Source organism: Anguilla anguilla, chromosome 16 (assembly GCF_013347855.1).
Source record: "Anguilla anguilla isolate fAngAng1 chromosome 16, fAngAng1.pri, whole genome shotgun sequence".
Taxonomy (NCBI): Eukaryota; Metazoa; Chordata; class Actinopteri; order Anguilliformes; family Anguillidae; genus Anguilla; species Anguilla anguilla.
In genome coordinates this window covers 7169271-7192583 of record NC_049216.1, presented here as the reverse complement: position 1 = coordinate 7192583, position 23313 = coordinate 7169271, and the positions used below count along the sequence as shown (strand labels likewise).

Genomic DNA, 23313 nt, shown 5'->3' with positions numbered 1-23313 from the left:
ATACAACTTCCCCGTTAGAGAGGACAAGAGCTGTCCAAGGTGACGTCGTGCTGTCGCTCTAGCCAATCACTGCCAAGTTGAGGTTGATATTAAGGGAAAGTTAGTAGTACGCCAGACAGCGTCTTTTTATTCTCATTGACATTTAAACTCTGTGGCAGATCCCAATGTGAACAAGCTGGACACTAAACCTCATCAAGATTTGTTCTCACGTTATTTATTTATTTTTTTTACAAGGAGAACAAGTCCTGGAATCACCAGAGCAACGGTCAGAGGTCTACACGAAGCCGACAGGTATGGTTTAATTCCACATTTTTCTCTCTGTTGCATACCTATTACATGGTCCTATATTCTACCACCGTAGTTTTTGAAATCGCTTTTGTTGGTTCCGCGATTTAAATGAGGAAGGGTCATGCATTTTAGAGGAATACTAGTTTGGGAAAGTTACGCTCGTTCGACTGCTAGTATCGTGTTTGCTTTTTCTGCAAGGCTGCTTTTAAGCGTGTTGATGCTTAAGTGGACTACAAATTGGTGATATCGCGATATTGTATTCCTGGCAGTAACCCTGTTGCTCTCCACTTCTGTAAACTGTTCTGAACAGCGACTGCTAAACGATTGTAATGTAACACAATGTAATATAATGCGTGCTAGAGATATGGGACGTAATGAGAAAATCAGTTTGTTGATCTCGCGCCCGTAAGACTGTTTGAAAACTTTAGACCTGCCAGAAGTGTTCATCAGATAATACGAGTAGTGTGCTGATAACGATTTCAACACTGAACATTATCCTGGCAGTAAATAAATTTTTGTCGCGCCACACTGTTGGCCAGGTCTGAGATGCTATGACTGCGCTTTAATACATTTTGAGAGTACTGATACATCAGAACATGTAACTGTGTCACTCTGTATCACGGAAGCAAACGTCTGAAGTTTTAACACGCCACTGGGATAGATAGTATGGGATAGATCTGCCTTACGTTACTCATGAAATCGCTGCCAAAATTAATCGGTTTAAATTAAATCAAACGGAATGTCTTGCTTTTCCAAATATAGATTTGAAAATAACAATAAAACATAACAAATACGTTTTCGTCATTCAGCATTATTAGTAGAACATGCTGTAATTGTATCATAATATATAGCCTACATATATATCTTTATTTAAGAGTTCCTTTCTAATCACGGTCTAATCACCGTATTAGAATATATACATATATATATATATATATATATATATATATATATGAAAAGAGAAAAGTAGGCGCAATGTGACACCAGTGGGTGAACAATATAACTCGGCAATAAATCGAGCACCCTGCTTGGAGATCCACCTCCCTAATTAGATATATTTATTGTAGATTGTGTTTATGCAGCTGTCGCTCCAGGAAAAAGCTGTGACACGATTAATTCGAAGCAGACAGTCTTTTGGCCGGGATAAGGCTACCATGAAATAAGCATGTTCCACATTTGCCATTTTTAAGTACAAGACTTTCACTGCCAGATGTCAATCAAGCAGTTTTAGGCTGGGTGAATAAATAAATACAAAAAGGATAAAAATCATAGAACGTTATTTAAAGTGTGCGCTTTTACTTAATGCATATTAAGTATTCCTTCTAACGTTTAAAACATGTTAATGAGCACCTAGGCAAGATAGTATACGCATTAATTGATATAAAATTCACTTTAAGTTCGTAAAAGTAAATGATTAATCATGAATAGTTAATTTAAAAAAACTACAGTTTACATGCTAAATCCACTAACAAGCTAACATTGCACATGTACTATCAAACAAAACGGATCAACTGCCTTGATGAACTAAGAGCTATTTGTTTGCCAGAATCAATAGCCTACTCGTGATTCAGGAAATATTGATCTCCTTTCCGTTGTCTAGAAAAAAATGAACATGCATTGCAACGTTTCAGTGGCATAAACAGATTCGGAGGATACGTATAGTTGGTCGTCCCCTTAAGCTCTACTTGGTGTTGGCTTGGTTTCCATTCGAGCAACTTTGACTTTTGATTGGTTTGGAAATGTAAACCACGATAAACAAATGCCGCATATTACGGTTTTAGACGGGAAAGGGTTATTGTTATACCTGCACGTGTGGAGAACCGCGGCACTGGCCTAATACTTAAATAGACATAGAATAGCCTACCCCGTAGGCACGAGCACAGTTACAGAGCAACACGTCTACACTGTGCATTTCTTGAGATTTTACCGCGGGCCAGTCAGTAGTACTTTAACGCATGTTCTGTAGATGAAAAGGATGCTTTTGAACACATATGTTAATGCAAACAGACCGAATAAATGTCACAGCGAAACCCCACCGTTTGATGATGCTAACAGATTTAACACTCTGAAAAACGCATGTTTTAAACATATAATATGTCCTCAAACCTGTCTACACAATTCCAAAACAACGAAAGACACTCAGCAGTTACTGGTACTTGTCCAAGTCACACAGTAGCCTTCCGATTCATTATGGTCACAAATGTTGTCACAGGTGGCAGGCTACAGTGTCAAGCTAGGCCTACAGCCCAAATGCAGTTTGTTGTACGTACCATGTATGACTATATCGAACGTAGTTTGTGGAATACGGAAAACACGGTTTATTGTTTATTTGTACAAAACGAAGCATTGGAGAAGAAATGTCCATAAAACAGTAACATCGAGCGTCACAAGTTCCAGCGATCAGTTAAAAAATGTAGTCCGATTTTCTGGAGCAACCTGATTTAGAAAAACTACTTCAAAAACACATGCACCCTGTTTAAATGAAATATGTAGGTATGATGTCATAAATAAAATAAATAAATACACACAACTTAACTATGTGTAATTTTCAGTCAAGGATTTATATAGCCTAGTTTGTCAGTTTGTCAATTACTCTCTAGAACGTAAGCTACAAGTTATATGACACTATAGAATAACCTACACACATAGGCCTATGTCTCCAGCAAAGGAAAATAATATTTTATACATTGCAACTGAACAGCTAAAATGTCATGCGTGTAACGTCTGATAATGAAACAAATATCATGACATCTGCATAAAACTTACAAATAATATTATTTGGAATGATAACCATTTAAACCGTTTTGTGCATTAAAACGTCCCCGTAAACCTAAGTAAAACCAGTTTGGACACAGGCACATTTTCCTGGTCATTTTCTTACTTTCGTGTTTCATTTTAAACACTTACGCGTCTGAAATGAAACATCTAATCAGTTATAAATACATTTATAAGCCTGTAAACAACTTCAGACACCGGTAAGGCAAAAAGAAATTTAATCGCTTGAGGACACCCCCTCCCCCATTTACCCCTCTCCATTTAAGACTCACCCGCCCGCCCTACAATTAGAGAATTATTGAGATGATAAAGCTCTGCCTGTACTCTCATTGGCTCCCGAGTCCCCCTTCCCCTCAAAGCCTGATAAATCAACGGCAGCCAACGCAGCCAGTCTCTTTTGTTGATGTTTTCTAATAGACCTTTCTCTCTCCAAGCATGACGTCAGTCGTATTCAGCACCAGTTCCCTCCCCTTATGAATTTTTTTTTTTTTTTTTGTTTAAAACTTTTTTGAGGGGGCACAAAGACCACTTTGCCCGAAGGAAAAATAGCGACAAGATTAGCGTTTGTTTTCAAGTCCCAGCATTAGTTGCTGCTAATCCGAATTGGGCTAATTGATAGTCTATAAAACCGCAATCGCACCCTGAAGATGTTGTCCAAGTGTTCCCCTTAAATGGACTCAAGTACAAGTTTTGTTTAAATTTTTACGCTTATTTCTATGTTCCTCTTCAATCAAGCTAATAGAGGTTATGTTGAGACTATTTGGACAGCAATGCCTGTGTAAAATATAATTTAAAAAACAAGACCTTTCTTCATCTTAAAGAAAAGAAGAAAACGACGGATTTACAACTTCCAAATAAATTTATAATTTATTGGAGCTATTGTTTCATTTTCACATGGGATCTCCGTCTTCAATGAAGTGAAGAACGAGGAACGAGGTCTGTAATTAAAATGTGTCCAACTTTGAGGGTAACTGTTAATTAGATGCAAGGCTGTAGTGTCAACGTCACAGCGAAAACTGCCTGCCGGTGGATACACGCATTTACCGTCATTATGAGAAAGTGCTTCCTGGAAAATATGCATTTAATCCCATTCGGCGAATTCAGCTAACACAACGATCAATTTATTTAATAAAATGTTATGCATATTACAGAGTTCCGGTAATTATAGCACATCAGATTACTGTACTTACTTATCAGCTACGTTAATAAGCAATGTAGCTACTTCCAAACTATTTAACAACACGTGTAAAGTAACTTTAAAGCATAAATCGTTACAGCATTACATAAAAAACCATACATTCGTTAAAAAACAACCACAAACATACTCACAATTTTATAACTGCTGGATTTCATTAATTGGTTCCATAAATAGCCTAACACAATTGTTTTGATGGTCAGTAAAATCTGAAGGACGCTCGAGCATAGGTTATTACTTTGGCTGCATTCGATGCAGTGCCCTTCCGCGAAAATAACTGCATGCAGTTGTGTAACAGACTATTTGCCCATAAAGATTGGCGCGAGGGCGAAAAATAAATCCACGCTTATTTATTTCGGCCACTTCAGGAAAACCGTGGTTAACCAACAGAACAGTGGGGCACAGCGAATTATAAACTGTCAGTTTCAGGGAAAATTGGCATTGGGATATGCGGCGGTGTGTGCTTACATAGTTGTTTTATATAGGCTATATAAAGAGTTATTTCAGAATATTAGACGAAGTGGCAGCTTCTCGGCAGGACTCAAAATGACAGTGCATGACGGTCGAGGCAGCTCATTATCCGGCTCCCATTATCCGGCGGCCTTTCACTCAGATGCAAACTCTTTGGCAGTGTCGTTTGTCTCCTCATTGTACTTTAGTTGGGAATGAAATGGTTGTCAGGACTCTTATTCACTTCCAAGATAGTTTATTGATGAGCTCTGACTTTTAGCACTTTTCACATGTCAAGAGAAGTCAAGTGTATGCACCCACGGCTTCGTTGCATGCTTCGCGCGTTCCGATACTGTTTCCCCTTTTGGCCCCCCTTTGCTACTCTTTTCCCCCGCGTTTCACGTTCCGCCGACCCACTCTGCTCCACTCAAATAAATGACTGGAACACCCTGAGCTGAAACTGGTGCTCCAAGTGTAACTTCAAATGCAGGCGCTGAGGGGTTGCTTTGGTGTGTACTGAGGTGTGCGTTAATGGTTAGGCATTCAACAAATGTAGTTCTGGTGTGTGGTCATGGTTACGAAGTCGTCCGCTTACTTTCCGCGCTGTTTTCCGGCAGCCTCGGCAGTGACGCCGGCAACTTCTTCGAAATTATCAATTAAAATTAAGCGAGCATGCTTTCAACTGGAAACCGCGGATTAGGCGGGGTCGCCTCTACAGCAAAACTGCTCCGTCGAAATGGTGAACCCGCTCTTTATGCATGATATCTGACACAAAATAAACAAAGGCGCGTGGGGAAAGCTGTGATTGTTTTAGTAAGTACACTTAAAGGCTATTAACACGTGCACTTAATACACAGAGTAAATATAGTTTTTATCGACACCTTTGAATGGCCTGCTTTTCTTTTGCCTCCACTTTACAGATCTCCCCACACAAGAGGTCTAGATAATAGCACCAACTGAAACTATTTACACTGGCAAACTCAACAGAGACATGAAACACACAAATGCTCAAGTTAAAAGAACTAAAAAAGTAAATAATGCTGCAACGCAGGAAACTAAGAAAAGTCCCGTTTCACACTACAGCTATTTACAAAATAATATTCTATATAACAAAAGAAGACAATACTGTAAATATTTTCCCATAGAAAACACATTCCAAACTCGCAAGGATTACACAGCGGTAAAGATTTAAACTGTAAACGTAGCTCACGGTTGCTGCCCGAGTTTGGTATACAACGTGTTCTCCCCCTTTCCACGCGTAACTCCAGTTTTAGCAGTGAAGCGTTTCTGCGTTCCCACAACCGAGCCAATTGAGCCAGTGAGAAAGGCCTAGCCGTCCAATAGGCAGCGCTGAGGCAATCCAATTGCTTTGCATAAGGCAATATTTAGTGTGTGCGCGAGAGAAGTGCATTTGCATGTGTGGAGTGATTAGCGGGTTTGAAAAGAGAGCTCTGGCTCAGCCTCGTTTCCCGCTCTGGCAGAGGCGCAGGAGGAAGTGTTTTGCTGGAAGATGATGACAGAGGTCAGGCTCTGCTAATGGGCCAGTGAAGAGCAGTGGAGGCGAGGCACAGACCGGGAACACATACATTAATACACTTGTACCATCACCAATCAGCATAGGTGTGCTCCCTTTCTTTACTTCTCTCTCTCTCGCGCTCTCTCTCTCTCTCTCTCTCTCTCTCTCTCACTCAGCCACACACACGAGCGCACATTTTCAGCCTCCCCGCAGCCCTGACATCCCACTTCATTGTCAATCTCTGTCTCCTTCGCAGGGACTTCCAGTTCTACTCAAGATCACTGGGAAAAAAACTATTTTACTTCAAACTCTTGCGAGCGAATCTACTGCATTTGTGTTGCGCTGAAAACTATCGACTGGGGCTTTGGACAGCGGCGCAAGATGCCACAGAAAGGTGAGTTCGGAAACGCTCTGGAAGTTTGTTTTCGCCTTTGAGACAGTCCAGCTATCCGAGTAAAAATAACTACAAATTTGCTTCTATTCACACAAAAGTAGCCATGCTGTTATTTTAAAGAAAACAATGAGTGCAGTATGCTTAATAGCATTATAAAAGACACTCTAGTGTGTGATGCAATACAGCGAAATGAAACGATGAAAGCCAACTTCTGAAAAGCATTATACAGTAAGTGGGATCGACGGAGGATGAGTGAATTAGCTGTAGGTTGGAGTTTGCCGACTCCCTGATGGAGTTACGGTGTGCAGTTCCAAGCTCTTCCACGCTGGCTTCCGCGCTTATTTATATGCTTCTATCGCGTGCATTTGTTGGTGTTTACTGATAGCTTAATGTTTATTTATGACAGGAAAGAGTAAAAAGTCACATTAGGCCAAGACAGTGATCAGTACCAAGTATGGAGAGGCAATGACCCGATGCGGAAGGGTGTCAGGTTGAATCATACAGGCAAACGATTCAACCGAGCACTTTCGCAATACGATGAACTTGGTATTTTTCAATCCCATTTTATGACGTAAATAATAGTTCTCAAATTTTGATTTCAGGAAAGGTATTTAGCCTATTAAACAACAAACCTGCTAAAATTGATACCCTGAAGGTTTCTTACAATAATAGGCTATTGATTGATTAATATAGGCTTATTTGATGTATTCTCTCTTCCGTACCGCAATATATTTCCTGTGATGGTAAATGTGATCATTCTAATAAGCGCTTTGGATAAAAGCGCTATATAAATGCAGTCCATTTACCATTTTAATAAGTTCAATAACTAATGTACGCTAACTCTATTAATAGAAAATGCACAATTATGAAAAAATATAATCATATTTTTATTTAAAGTATAAAATAGTTTTGCCAGTATGTACAGAAGCAAATACTTCACAAATCTTTATTTAAATCTGAAACAGTATTTTACATGTAAACTGTTAAGTATTTTATTCATTGTAATAGAAAACATATAGGATTGCATAGACGTTTGGCTATATGCAGTACTCCTAAGATTATGCATGGGTGTTTTTGTGTGTGCGTGTTATTGTTTCTGTAAATACAGTAACAAAATCAAAAAATATAAAATAAAAAATATGTGGCAATTACTTATTCGGTGGATTAAACCTTTACTAATATATTTGTCGCAGTGTGAGACAAAACATTTAAAGAATTTCTGAATAAACATGGCAAAAAAGTAAAGAAAAAAAACAAAGATGCTTAACGAATATAAATGTAATTGTGTTCACAACATCCTACCAGGCTATTGTTTAGATACAGATGTTATTTTTGCATCTGAATGTAGCAAACGCGGGATACACAGGCCTGAATAACCTTGTTTAATTAAGTCGATTGTAATTGCGGATTAGAAAGAAGAACAAATGCAGATTAACGCGGACATAAGCTTGTAAAATAAGGAAAGTATTTTCAATTTCAAATCGACAATTGATTTTCAAACTGCAATTTCAAAGTCGTCGGGTGCATACCCAAAATGTCCATCACAAACGCAGGCTCCGACCCGGCAACTGTACACATTACTTATGGGCGATGTTTTGGGGTCCAGAAATGGCTAAACTATAACTAAAACAAAGTATGAACATTGTTAGGGTGATTCTGGCCTCTGAGCAACGGAGAATATCAGAAAAAAACTATAACGGGCCCTTGTTTATATTTCTGAATTAATTTGGAGTTGAAACCAAATAACCAATTGCCGATTGGCATGTAATGGAATCTGCATTTCTGCTAAGAAGTCATACAAGAAGACTGGCCGCATTTTCATGATACGTTGTTGCTCTACTCTTCGCGTTTGGATTACACTTTCTGTGGTTAGAGCGCTTCCATCATAACAAACGTTCATGTAAATGTGGCCTAGGTTTCGCAAGCTTCACTCGTCTGTGATCAGGGTTAATTGAGTCCCTGAACATGTGTTACTGAGTACAAGACCACAGGATTCACAACAGAAAATATGGAGAGTTTTAGATTTTTTAGCTATTTGTTCTATGCGTAAATTCGATTTGGCACGTAAGCGTGTGTTTAGCCCGTGTTTATTTGTAGACGCACCGATGGGCACATACACACGCAAGCACACACACTCTGCAAGTTTCTCGCGCTGAGGGAACAAATTACAGCTCCGGCTTTTTCTTCACGGGCCTCCCTTCTTTTTTTTAAAGCAAAATCAGTTGAATGGGCTCTTTACTGCAATTGTCTTTTCGCAATTGAGCGCCCTACTGCGCTGTTGTATCGTTTTACAACCCCTAACAACCCGCACCAGTAACACAATTACCTCCAGATATTTATAACAAGAAATTACTTTTCTATTTCCCAAAACGAGACAAACAAAAAAGCATTGGGGTACGGGCATCGGGTCATGGCAGACACCAGTGAACACTGGCGGGGGGAGTGCGTGTGTGGTTCTGGGGGGGTTGTGTCCCTTCAGACTTCATCTCTTTGTATTCTAGAGAGTTGTTGGTACGTTTAGTTGGAAGCTGCGTGGCTAGTTAGGGAAGCGGAGTCTTACTCTCTGGGTTTTGGTACAGCGGCAGAAAGGAAGCCATTGTTTAAATTCGGCGGCCTTTGTTGCATAGCCTTCACCCCCTCCCGATCTTACTTTTCAGAGCAGTGAGGCGAGGGAGGCAGCGTGTGTCACAGTACAGTCTAAACGAGAGGATCTAAAGAGGACGCAAGGAGTAAATACAATTGCGATGTTTAGAACGAGGGGGAGGGAAAAAAACAACTCGAAGACTAAAAGGAAACTTATTTCGCCATTTAGACATCTACAGGAGCACAACTATAAACACGGCGTGCAAAAAGTTTAAATTAGCCGCGGCCCAAGAATTAGACACAAGCGACTAATGACAACGGTAAACACTAGAGTGAAAGCAAGTGCACTCAATTAAAATATTTGCCGAGTTGTTTTCTTAAGATCGACTCAACTTCAAAAAAGGACCAACAACTTAAATTACGTAAACAAAATTATAAAAATTTAATTAGAGTCAAAATCATTTCAGAATATATTAATTCACTACCACCTCTCCCATAGCCATCATAATAAATTAGTACACGTATTAATATTGTAAAATAAAATGTACTAATATACTGTTTTGCTTTGTCCTAGGAAGACATTAACTAGTGAGCGGCACATGAGAGACTCGTTAATTTGTTTAAAGCGGACAGTCAACTCAAGGCAAGTTTTAATAAATGAAACACATTAATAGAATGTTGTGCTAACTCACCTGGATCAAACAACCCAATAAGAAATATGAGTTCTTAATCAACATAGATTATTGATGTATTACATCACTCGCCGTAATTGCCTTTATTATAGGGTTAGGGACAGAAGGGTGAACGAATATACATTTATTTGAAAAACTGTAATATGATGAAAACTGTAACATGTCAACACTGACCGTTATTATTGTTTCTTTATGACTAATAGAATACTATAACCGAACCACGTGGGAATCTGACGTAGCCTCCATGATGCAGAACAGTAAGTGAAGATTTTTTTGTTATACGCTTCATACTAAATACACGAATATTTTAGCCGCACTACAGGATGCATTGAGATGTAATAGCGTTTAAGCAGGCTCAGCTGACCGAGGCAGCCTTGATATCATGCAGCAGGTCGAGAAACAGCCTACGAGAGCGATTGTTACTTGGGCACATGTAGAGCTATTTAAGAAACTAAACCCTAGAGTCTGAGGAAGCTCCGAATGACTTCATAATTAGGCCAGTTTAAAATTATGGCCATTTTCTAGATTTATATGTGCTTGTTGTGAGTACATGTCTGCTTTTCCGCTGTCTGAGTTGCATCGCATTTTAGTTAACTGACCTCTGGAGCTCTGGTCGCATTGCAATAAATATTCGCTCTCGATATATCGTACGACCTGTAAATATATGGCTTACGATAATAAAACATTTTCTAGGTGATTACTCATCTTTTTGTTTTTCCACCATATGTTATAGCTGCTTGGGGCTAGTGCTGCCGATTATTATTCTGTATTTGACAGGCTCCTGTAGGCTTATTTAGCAGTTATTTTTAAGAAAACATTTAGTTAAATGTACAGCACTGACGGTGCCTTTTCTGCCCACACCAACATTAAAAACAATGAAATGCAGATGGAGTCAGAGAGAGAGAGAGAGAGAGAGAGGGAGAAGGACGGGGAGAGTGGAGGAGAGAGATTTCTTGTTTCTGCTTGAGTTGATATTAAATAATTGCAGAACCCGTCTGAATTAATGTTAGGATTGGCTGCCAAATCGCATACTCGAGTAACTGCGGAAATGGACATTGAACGAGACTAGAGGAATACGAAATAATGTTTTATGCAGATTTCAGTCACACACAGAATGGGAGTCAAAGTATGTACTTTTATAAAAACAGGTCAGGCCCTGTTAGACGAATAAAGCGGACAATGCATTAGAACAGATGCGTAATTTGCATACATCTTGGTGACGGAGAATGCTCTACTTCACTTATACAACTGTAAATTGTGACTTAAAAATGGTTTGTTTAATATGTCGCTGTTGGGAGAATAATAATAAAAGATACGTATATTTTCTTTCTTAATGCTGGACAAGAGGTGTATGACATCTGTAACGAAGGTGTGTGGAACGATTTCCTCAGATTCTCGCCTTAATTACACATTTGTGTTACATGTAATAATATGCTAATGCAGTGTCTTGACCATTTGCCACCTTCTAATTTTGACAAAGCGAAACACAAATTAAACAAAATTATGTACGAGATGACGGAAGATGCGAAGCATGTACACGTGAAAGGCTCCGGATCGAACAATGCGTCTGAATCTAGGTCAGATAAGTAGGGCAAAGGGTGTTCAAATAATTGAACCTTTGAATCTATTTCTTTTTACGCACATGGAAAAAAATGGGATTTCTTTTTTTTTCGTGATTCACAATTTCTTGAGATTTCTTTTAAGTCTGTTGGATTTGATAACAATCGAGCCCCCGTGCTTTGCAGCGCCCAATCAAAGTAATGTCCTTGTCACCGATTTCCTCACTATTGATGTTAATGAAATGCCACCATGTACTGGTGTGTGATTTCTAGTGCGAATTACTGACGAGATATCATACGGGTGAAGCCTTCAGTTTGTTTAAAGGTCGCGCCTGACTCTCCAGGCTTTTGTGCTAATAGCTCCTGGGTGTATATGGTACGGAGTACCCAAATTGACACCATATGCTTTCCTATTAGTTCAGCAATTGAATACAAGGCGCATAATCATTGCCACCGGGCGAGATAGACACCACTCACCGTGGGGAATTACATAATGATTAAGACTTAACCTTTGGAGTGAAAGTTGGATTTTATATTCTTATCTGACTGTTTCATTGATCAAGTGGATTTATTTGAGAACCATAAGAACGAAGGCTTCAGGCCCATAAATCTCCGACATATTATCCGTGCTCATCAGTTTAAACCCTAGAGACAATTAAATCCACCTAATTCCGGAATTACGGTGGGGGGGGGGGGGGGGGGGGGGGGGGGCAGACGCTGATGGATTTCCCGTCATTTCTGTCCACTATTGTGGACTACGAAAAAGATTATTACATATAACACAACATATGTGTCACTGTAACGTTGAGCATTTCCAGAAAAATAAGATTATATAAACCACAAGAAGCATCTGGTACTTCAAACATGGCATGCTTATTATTTATTATTAGTTTAGCGTTTTATATATATATATATATATATAATTCCAGAGGTTATGCATTTGTTTCATAACAGAAAACAGCGAGTCATGGACACCTGAAGATACACAACAGCGGTGTAAATAATGGCTGTAGGTTTGGCGCTTAATACTAACACTAATACTAACAAGAGAAAACTGAATGTCAGTTTTAATATATTAAGGGCGAAGCGCGCCCCCATTGTCGTGACTGCGCACAGCCCCTGGCTACCATAAAACGAGGCTTCCCTTGAAGGGTAAATGAGTAGAGTCCAATTTAGTCTGAGTGATATCCAAATGCAGACAGAAAGGGTCGTTTTTATCATGCTACTATTTGTCGTGACGATGCGATTTTCAAAAGCAGAGCGGTGTCATAAAGTGACATGCCTGCCACAAGTGCTTCAACTGATCTTTTCAATTAGCCTTCCATGCATGATCCGGGGCGACTTCCGCCTATTTTCAGAAATTAAGCTCAAACTTGACGTGCAGCTAGCTTTATTTTAAAGACAAATGTCAGCCAGGCTCATCATATTTCCCCCTCTTCTATATTTGGAGCTTATTTATTGCTAAGGAGCTCGTGCTCTTGGAGTCAATTTAACGAGAGCCTGCAGAGGGAAGGGAGCAGAGAACAAGAGCTACTCCGGGGAGGATTCTTTGCGATTGTGCTTCAGGTTTGCTTCCTCATTGTAGACTTTTGGACTTTCTTACGCCGGATATTGTCGTCACGCTTAGATTAAATAGTTTATACGTGCCTTTAAAAATGAATGGAAACCGAGTTAATATCAAGGACGTGCACTAATCTGTGTACATGATACGATATTTTAGCATATAATACCCAGATGGAAATATGATATCGAGTCCCCTCGGTTTAAAGCGTTGGGTTTGATGCCGGGGGTATGCACAGTCGTGTCGATGGAGCTGGATCTAGACGCTTTCTCTCGATCGTCTGAGATTGCTTTTTGCCTAATCGATATTCCGCATGTGAACACTTTAAGGCTGTTGTATTTGGAGTTAAATTACTGCCTAATGAGCGACTTGAATGCGGCCGCAAGCGTGTTTTTCTTGAGGAATAATGATATGGCATTTACAGTGTTTTTTTGTTTTTGTTTGTTTGTTTGTTTGTTTGTTCAGTTGTTGGTGTTATCGTTGTTGTTCATGCTTGATGTTGGGTTTTGTGGGAAACCGTTCAAGTTAACTACACATGTGAATTATTGTGTACAGTTACGTGCTAAGCGGTCATACCTGTGATGTGTATGTGCAGGTGAAATTGCTTTTTGACAGTGTTGTTTGGTTCTGTGTGGAATAAACAACGACCTTCCTGTCTCTGCGCAGGTCACAGTGGTGTGAATCAGCTTGGCGGAGTGTTTGTCAACGGCAGACCACTGCCGGATTCTACGAGACAGAAAATAGTTGAGCTTGCTCACAGTGGCGCGCGACCGTGCGATATCTCCCGGATTCTGCAGGTGAAGAGACTGTATTATTGAGTCTGACGAAATATAATATTATCCTTATTTATTTTATTTTTTTATTTTATTTTTTTACATAAGAATGTTTTCGAAACAACACAAAACAAGCTCAATCAAAAGTAACACACTTAATAGTAGATTTCCACTAGTAGTCTCCACTTAACTAATACTCCTGTCTGCTTATAATTGCGGCTTTAACATTTTGGCTGTCAAAATATCTTTGCACAATCAACGAAAACATTCCATCAGACTCTATTTTTACCATTACCTTCACTGCCAGTTAATTGCAATCCAATCTAATGAAAATTGTGTGAATTCATCTTTAACGATGTACATCGCACTTTTCAACTATTAATTCATGGTTATAGATTTCCGTGGAGTGATGTGCATTGTATTAAAATGTAACGGCATTGCCCATTTTCCTACCTCTAATGAAAAAGATGCGTTTGCAGAAAGTGCACGATAAGTTCTCGTACCATTTAAGGTATATTTTTTGTGTTATAGACCCATGCAGATGCAAAAGTCCAAGTGCTGGACAATGAAAACGTAAGCTTAACATTGTTTGAAGTATACTTATATATTTCGTATTAGTCTTAAATAATGTATGTGATTTGTGTCTATTGTTTTCTATTCAGGTGTCTAATGGGTGCGTGAGTAAAATCCTGGGCAGATACTATGAAACTGGTTCGATCAGACCCAGAGCTATCGGGGGTAGCAAACCAAGAGTAGCGACACCCGAAGTGGTCGGCAAAATTGCCCAGTACAAGAGGGAGTGCCCTTCAATCTTCGCCTGGGAAATTAGAGACCGGCTGCTATCAGAGGGGGTCTGTACCAACGACAACATACCGAGTGTAAGTCTCCTTTATTAATTATCAAAATTATTCGATTCCCTTATTTGATTTTATCGTCCTCCGACACCAATAACCAACAAATCCAAACTGCAAATGTAGGGTCTGATATAAACAATATAAAAGAAAGAATAGCCACCTATTAGTACAGATATTTGCGCAAATTAAGGTTCCAAACGATCGGATTTTTACTGCCAGTTCATTTGTAACGGTTTGTCTCAATAATAGCGCGAGGGACCATAATGTATGAGCATGCCTGCATTGCATTGCGTGCCAGCGTGAAGTCACGACACGAAGAGTGCGTTTTGATTAATGTGAAACATTTTGGTTTTGTCTTTCAAGGTGTCGTCGATAAACAGAGTCCTCCGCAACCTGGCTAGCGAAAAGCAACAGATGGGTGCAGATGGCATGTATGACAAGCTGAGAATGCTGAACGGTCAGACAGGGACTTGGGGGACCCGGCCGGGCTGGTACCCCGGCACCTCGGTGCCAGGCCAACCAAACCAAGGTAATGCCGATTACTGGTCATTAACAATATGTGTAAAAAAAAAAAAAGATCTTTCGCTCTCTCATATGATAATGCATTAGATGATCGAATTATCAGATGTTGATTATTATTATTATTATTATTAATAATAATAAGAATAATAATAATTATTATTATTATTAAGAAGAATTATATTATTATTATTATTATTATTATTATTATTATTATTATTATTATTATTGTGAAATGCAAACTATGCTGTTTCTACTTAGTACCAGAAGGAAAAATAGTGATGTGATATGGCACATTATTACAATACAAACACGATTATTAAACAGAAAACATGCGATATCGAATGTAACATAGCCCAATTATAGTTTTTTTTTATGTCTATTTAGGAACATATAATGAATTATAATTAATTATTATACTATTAGTAGTAGTACAACAACAACTAATAATAATAATAATAATAATAATAAGAGACTTAACACCTTATTAAATAGTTTTTTTTTTTTTTTTTTTTAAACACTTTGCAATACACCGTTGTGAATTCAGGACGCGCTCCTTTCGTTGGATTTAAGTGCGCCGTACTTTCTACCATGAATACGCTTTCATGCTCTGATATTGCTGTTGAGATTCCTAATTAATTGAGGAGGAGTGGAAAATTGACCATTGTTCCGGACAAGCGATTGAGAAGTTACTATACCCTGCGCTTTAATCAGGAATGGCAATATGTCCGCTGTCTAGTTTGAGACCGCGCGTGACTAGGGTCCATCTTTATAGTGGAGGTGCACATGTAGCCATGCGCATTTGGCCTCACTCTCCCACCCCCACCTCTGAAAGAAGAAAAAAAAAAATCAGAAACTGTGTACGGGATATTTGTACAAAGGATGTTTCTGTCACACGCAAGAATTTGTTATGGGAACAATTCTGTCGCTATGTAATTGCTCATTAGAGAACGTTTTGTTTCTCATTAAGGCGACATGAATAAGCGTCTAGTTGGAGGAGACAGCTGCAGAAATGTTCCACCGGAGACCCCTGGACACGATATGGCACCGCTTGCCAATTAGACACGTCAGTTTTAAGAAAATTAAACAATATAAGATGGACATTTCAAAGATATAGAGAATAGCTCCTGCTCAATATCTCCGTTTTCAATAGCCCACTGGACAGTTTATCCCAACAATAGGAAAGGCGCAGCCACCTGCACGGCTATCTGTTCGCAGTATTTCATAGTATGTCCTGAGCTTATTGATTTTCAGCGCAAATTACTTCAGATTGTCTTCCTTACACACCAATCAAGGGAAAGCAAAGCAGCGCGACGCCAGATTACGGGACACAGATGTCAGTCTTGCGCAACATGAAGTGATTACAATACAAAAAAATAATAATAAAAAATAAAACGTTATTGTGTGCGTGCACAGAAGACGAACTAGGGGTAGGCGAAGTTCTTACAAACTCTCGAAAATAGACAGTATGGCTAGATTCATTTAATGAATTATTTTAAATGTTGATCAGCTCATACGTTGTTGCTCGTAATCCAAATAAAGATGAAGGCTAAGTGTATAGGCCCTCCAAAATAAATATATCCTAACAGGCCTCCACATAGCTACGCTGAATTTGACCTCTTTTAAGCCGCTTTAATTAATAGAAAATTATACGAGACACTTTGAACTCTTAAGTACGCAGTAACATTGCTATTAAGAATTTTAGAGGCCGGTTTGTGGCTCGAAACCCTGGTTAGTCACTGAAAGCCCCGTGTCACACTCACAAGCCTCAAACAGGGTGCTCTCATTTTATTAATTCCAACGTAAATTAATAAAGTAACCCCTCCTGGTGCTGTTAACGAGCTAATGTCCATTACATGAGTTAAATGGGATGTCTTCTAATGGCACGGACGGTTGGTAATTAATAATACAATTCAATCAATTTTCATAACGAACGTTGAGTTGTACTGGATTTTTCATATAGCATTTTAATCTAGGCCTACCAGTTTATGCCCAATTTGAACTACTTCTACTGCAAGTAAATAGATTCATTAAAATAATAATAATAATAAAATAATAATAACAATAATGACAATACCAATACTACTACTACTATTATTATTATTATTATTATTACTGACTAGATCATACTAATATTTTTAACCATGTAACAATCCAACTTGTTGGTAGTGTTTTGAAATCAGTGGAGGAAATGAGCAATTAGCGTAATCTACTCCTATAATTTAATTCGCTCCATCAGAATCTGACAGATCTGACTAATGGGTTTATTGACTGAAACATGTTCTGGTTAACTTGGATTTTTTATTGGCAATTCATTATCATTGTGTCCTCATACAAATATATGAATCATTTAAGGCTTTTCTCTTTACTTTCTAAAGTTAGCCTTTAAAAAAATTAATAGGGAAGGATATATTCATATCATACCCCACTGAACGTTTTTTTTTTTTTTTGGTTCATTGAATGGAGTGCGTTTTAGGAGGCTTTACGAATCTATTAGTACAAAAGCATAAGGCAAGGTTAGGTCTCAGAGGGGGACAAATATGGTCGCAATCTGATAAATGCCACGCAACAGTGAATAAAATAATGGCTACACTGGGAGTGACAGGAGCCAAAATGAGACAACTCTATCCAGAGAAGAAGAGGAGAAAAAAACTCTCCAGCGATTTAGTGTTTTACGGCACAGCGTGGCAGTTTTTTTTCTTATAGGCTACGGGCCTAAAGCTGTCTATAGGATTTAGACACTTTCTCTTTCAACGGCCTCTAGAATGTTTTGATCCGGCATCCATGGCTGAAAGGTGCCGCAATTGGTTCGCTATCTTTTTTGCTTGTTTTCCGCCTGACTGATTAAGACACTGCGATGCTAAGGAATGATTTTATTTCCCAGCGTCTTTTTTTAAGAAAACAAATCCTAAAGGCCGCGTCAGTTGGTCTGGCTGTGGGATAATAGGAGACACATTCACTGCTTTTTACGGATTAGCCCTAGAAAAAGTATAGCGCAGACACAGTCTATTGAAAAGCTTTCTTTTGGGGCTTTCAAAACGAAAGAGACTTTAAAAGAAGATAACTTAATTGTCTGACGATCCTTTTTTAAATTTATCCTCTTTACAATTATTCGTTTATACCTAAAATAACGTCGTGATCTTTCAAATCTATATAAACTGTGCTGCACCGTATCAAGAGATCAAAAGAAATATAAAACACGTATTTGTATTACTCGGGAAATATAGTCGATTAAAACTAAGTAACAATAATAAAATAATAATAATAATAATAATAATAATTAAAAATAAAAATAAAAAACATTTCGTTAGAAAATTCAGGATGGATGGGAATACTTCATACCAGAAACAGTCGTTATGGTTATGCAAAAACGTGTCGCCTCAGAGTGATGAACAATTCCCCCAACACGAGTTAATTGATGAACTTGAAACTGTACGAATGTAACCACAGAAACAAATAGCCCTACTCGATTCACTGCCCTTGGTAGCCCCCATCGCCAGAAAAATGATAACAACTTCAACAGAGACAAAAGAATCGCCTGACGAAAAAATAAACTTGCAATGCAACATTACGCGCATAAGTTCGGTGCCTTCCCCACCCCACCAGACGCAGAAAGAGACTTTGTTGCTTATTTTCAGTTTCAGCTATTCTGTGTTACATAAATGCCTAAACAACGCGGCAGGTCGTAGCTAGCCAAATCGTAGCAGTCTTCTCCCATTCGCCTTTATTGAACAATCAGCAAGTGAGACTAGAGGTGTCCCATTCACGGTGTTCCGAGTGTTTTTTGCCTATAGAGTGTATAAATCCTAACTGGCGTTGAACGGGCCGACCCAGGGGACAGTGATTAATGATAGTACTGCATAAAGGTTAACATACTGCTCTGAAAAGTCTGTTGACTGGGATCCTCGCGTTACAATGCGGAGCACTGCACGCTTCGAGAGAATCCTTTTGTTGTCTCCTCCGATTGTGTTCTCAAAATTCTGCCCACGAAAGTTTGCCAATCCTCCCTGGCCCGAGAGTTTAATAGTTTCCCTTACTCTGCGGGCATTGTGTCATTGTGAAAAGCAGCTCCTTCTATTCAAGTGTTGGTGGTCACCTCAATGGGTCTACAAACGCCCATATGGTGACCACCATTGAATACTTGCACTATTTAAAAGGGGGGAAAGTTTGAGTTTTAAAACATTTCAGAGGGCCTGAAAAGCTTCTACCACATTTTGTCACATTTGCCTTAACCCTTTGAGCACATCGGGCATTGTTGAGTGGTGATAAAAGATCTCGAGACCAGGCACCTAGCTATGCAGAATATTTTCCCACAATATTTCACAACCTGGAGGCAAAGTATTTTTGGGATTACAAACAATACACCAATCGTGAAAATAAAATTATGTCTCCCGGACACAGAATTACTTTGTACAGATGACTTTAGGGCAACATAAAACCTTGGGAAATGCAAGTAGCCTACAGCTATGGCCGCCTCATTGCTATTCTATGCAAGAAATATATTTAAAAGAACGCTTTCAAGCAGCAACAGCTGCACTAAATCAGAGGTCATGGTCATTCTAAATTCAGAAGTCCACTAAGTCATTTTCATACCAACCTTGCGCAGGTGGGGGGAATGGGCATGTTTGTATTGTTGCTTCATATTAACGATTCCGCCGAATTATACTGTTCGACAAGGTCATATCGCGAATGCAAAATAAATATATTTTTTCTCGTAAAGCCGAGTAATTGGATTTCCTCAAGTTTGCACGGTGTTCTGTTAACTGAAAAAAACGGTGTGATTTGCGTGGACCCTCTCAATTACAATATAGATGTCTTACAGAACACTGACAACACAATTTGTTTTTGCTAAATTGCCAGTAAGCAGCATTTGTAACAGCAGAAACGCGTCGGCATGAAACGAAAAAATGAGCTCGTGGACGTTTTTGACGCGTTCCTCTTGTTTTCCAGATGGGTGCCAACAACAGGAGGGGGGCGGTGAAAACACGAACTCCATCAGTTCTAATGGGGAAGACTCGGACGAGACCCAAATGAGGCTTCAGCTGAAAAGAAAGTTGCAAAGGAACCGCACGTCGTTTACTCAAGAGCAAATAGAAGCTTTAGAAAAAGGTAAATGGCCGCGCTTCTTTTACGGATTTTACAGTCCATTACAGCGCCAAAATAATTTACATATGCATCTGTCAAAGCACTTGTTTTATGTATGGACAACAGAACTCGCGCTGCATACACGGTAAAATGTCCAATTTTAATTAAACGCTGAGAGCGTACACGACCCCAATAGGGACTACATACACTGTAAGAGTTCATTTACAAATTATCATTTTACTGTGTAGCAACAAAGTGTTTTTAATTTTAAATGATAGCTTCAGTAGCCAAAGGTAAAATACCTTAAAGTAAAGGGAACGCCATAATGTCTGTCAGTAAAATGTTTATACTTCAAGCAACACATGCCGTTGACGTTCACAATTTTACCATTTTTTTTTTCAGAATTTGAAAGAACTCATTATCCAGACGTTTTCGCAAGGGAAAGACTCGCAGCAAAAATAGACCTTCCAGAAGCCAGAATACAGGTCAGTTCATGCCAATCAGTAAGTTAACACGATGCACACAACTGGAAAGCGTCAGGGTCCACTCAGAAACGTCTCCAACTGGGCAATTTAACCATCGCAAATTTCGTTGTGGTTGAAGGTGTGGTTTTCAAACAGAAGAGCGAAGTGGAGGAGAGAGGAGAAACTGCGGAATCAGCGAAGGCAAGCCAGTAACTCCTCCAGCCACATCCCCATAAGCAGCAGCTTTAGCACCAGTGTTTACCAGCCCATACCGCAGCCTACAACGCCGGGTAAGAGCACCGTGGTCTCACCGCGAGCCAACTGCGCTCGCACAGGAAAATCATCGCAATTACAACAAATATTCGAAAATAAACACTGAAGTACACAGTTCCACGTGGATTCAAGTAGGCCTGTTATATCAGACGCTTCTACCTCGTTCCAAGTTGATTCTGACTAGCATTTACACTGTCTATGGCATGTTTTTATTCTTAGAACTCAGATGAAAAGAAGCTATTAAATTGCCGAACTATTAATTTTCAGTGAAAGTTCCAAGTCGGTCACGTGGGCAGTCGTTAGCCATTGCCTACATTTTTCACAGTGCAGTTAACTATATTTGACCATTCACAGAAAATGCCCGGATGGATGATTAAATGCATCTGACATTTATTTGAGGTATTTCTGTTCTCCTCTCTCCACAGTGTCCTTCACGTCAGGGTCCATGTTGGGTCGATCAGACACCGCCCTCACAAACACATACAGCGGCCTGCCACCCATGCCGAGCTTCACCATGGCCAACAACCTGCCTATGCAAGTAAGTAGACCACGCCGGCCTCACTACGCAGACCAGAAAAGCAAATGTGTCACAAAAGGGTTCAAATCTGGTTCACGTCCTCTGATTGGTGTGGTTTCTCTGGGCGGATTTTATACCCCAAAAAACCCTTTCAAATTATAACAACATGCTATAATCAAACGATAATTATAACAATGAGTGTCTGTCACCAAGCCTACTCACAGGTAATAGTCTGTATTAGCATGAAAGAGCTGGCTGTTTATGCTCAGAGCTCTTGTAGTGCATTATAGAGCTTCTAACCTCAGTGCAGATGCTCATAGGCTGGCAGTTCAGACAGGAAGGCAAACAGCCACATGCTCCAGAGGCTAATGTACATTCTTTTGTTGTAGCCCCCAGTGCCCAGCCAGACATCCTCCTATTCCTGCATGCTGCCCACCAGTCCTTCAGTCAACGGGCGGAGCTACGACACGTACACGCCCCCTCATATGCAGGCACATATGAACAGCCAATCAATGGCCGCTTCTGGTACCACCTCAACAGGTAGGCAGAAAACTCACTTCATACTTGCTTGGTGATTTTAAGATAAATGAATTTAAAAAAAAATAAATAAATAAAAAAAAGAACCATCAATTTCATCTGCCACTTTACCTTAAAATATGGACTACCGCCATAATTCATCCAATCAGCTACTTCACCCCACTATGTTTATCTTTCATTCGTGAAACTTGTGGCACCACAGATTAAAATAGATGATCACACATGTATTTTAAAATCATATTCTGTGGGAAGCCATTATTAACATTTTTCAGCCAATAGGCATTCAAACATATTCATGTTTCAATAGTGGGTGTGTTCATCCCTGACCGACACTACGACGTGTCTTATGTGAAAAGCCATGTTTTTTTTTTCTCTCTCATACAGTATATTCCCTGTTTTTTTGCCACAGGTCTCATCTCCCCTGGAGTATCTGTCCCTGTCCAAGTTCCAGGCAGCGAACCGGACATGTCTCAATACTGGCCAAGACTACAGTAAAGAGAAGAGCTACTTCACCTTGTGACTATTGACACTGACATTTGGGTGTCCGGCAGTATTTTACAAACAAACAAAACAAAAAAAAAAAAAGAAAGAAAGAAAGAAAAAAAGGAAGAGACTCTCAAAGAGACTTTTTTTGTACTGGGATTGTTGTGTCCTGTGCTATAATTCTTGGCACACAAAGACTACGATGAAAAAATAATAAAATGAAAAAAATGAAGTTCTGTTAAAGTGCCAGGTGTTATATCCTAAGTGGAACAAAACTTATCTTCGTTTTCAGTTTCCGACTCGAGTCGTTTTTGGTGTATTTGTATATGGCCATTTGTATGTTACGATGAAAACAAGAACAACTTTGGACGGACTGTCAAGCTGAGTTGAGTCTTGAATCTGTTCGAAAAAAAAAAGGAGAACCTATGAGATTTTGCCATTAATAGCTTTTTATCAACTTATATCTTGACCTTCAACCAGTCTTTGTACAGATTGCGGATTATGATGAAGCAAGCTCGTATCATTCCAATGCAGACCAGGAAGAAGAGACACTAGCCGTGTGTAAAGGCCCCTAATCTGCTGGGGACGCGCCCCCCCCCCCCCCAAAGTATGTTGGCAGATAAAGTGTGTGTCGGAAGCGGTAACTGCTTAAAAGGAAGTGGAAAAAAAAACCTTTGGTAGCTAAAGAGTAGATTGTGTCTTCGATATAATGTCGAAATGTAAGTATTTGTCTTCCCTAGAAATCTCCCAGAATGATTTCTATAATAAAGTTAAGTTCATTTATATTTCCCAGAA

At 39.3% G+C, this 23313-nt stretch overlaps 1 protein-coding gene and 1 long non-coding RNA gene across 18 annotated transcripts in view; one reads left to right on the top strand and one right to left on the bottom strand.

Moving 5' to 3' along the window:
- Positions 1-6042, bottom strand: part of LOC118215664 — a 16495-nt gene extending 10453 nt beyond the window's left edge. The window contains exon 1 of the long non-coding RNA XR_004762871.1: positions 5919-6042. This is a non-coding gene — a long non-coding RNA (uncharacterized LOC118215664). The remainder of the gene's footprint in view (positions 1-5918) is intronic.
- Positions 137-23313, top strand: pax6b (paired box 6b). Of its 17 annotated transcripts, none has more exons than XM_035396591.1 (15): positions 6367-6618; positions 9780-9844; positions 10097-10150; positions 11239-11262; positions 12407-12461; positions 13680-13810; positions 14318-14359; positions 14449-14664; positions 15004-15169; positions 20110-20268; positions 20647-20729; positions 20848-20998; positions 21407-21519; positions 21888-22038; positions 22445-23313. In XM_035396591.1, the coding sequence occupies exons 4-15, from the start codon at positions 11245-11247 to the stop codon at positions 22528-22530; spliced, it is 1371 nt and encodes a 456-aa protein (XP_035252482.1). In that variant the 5' UTR covers positions 6367-6618; positions 9780-9844; positions 10097-10150; positions 11239-11244; the 3' UTR covers positions 22531-23313. The 17 variants fall into 17 exon arrangements, with proteins under 17 accessions (XP_035252477.1, XP_035252478.1, XP_035252476.1 ...); XM_035396589.1 differs by having other exon boundaries at positions 9776-9844; XM_035396590.1 differs by having other exon boundaries at positions 9776-9844; positions 11233-11262.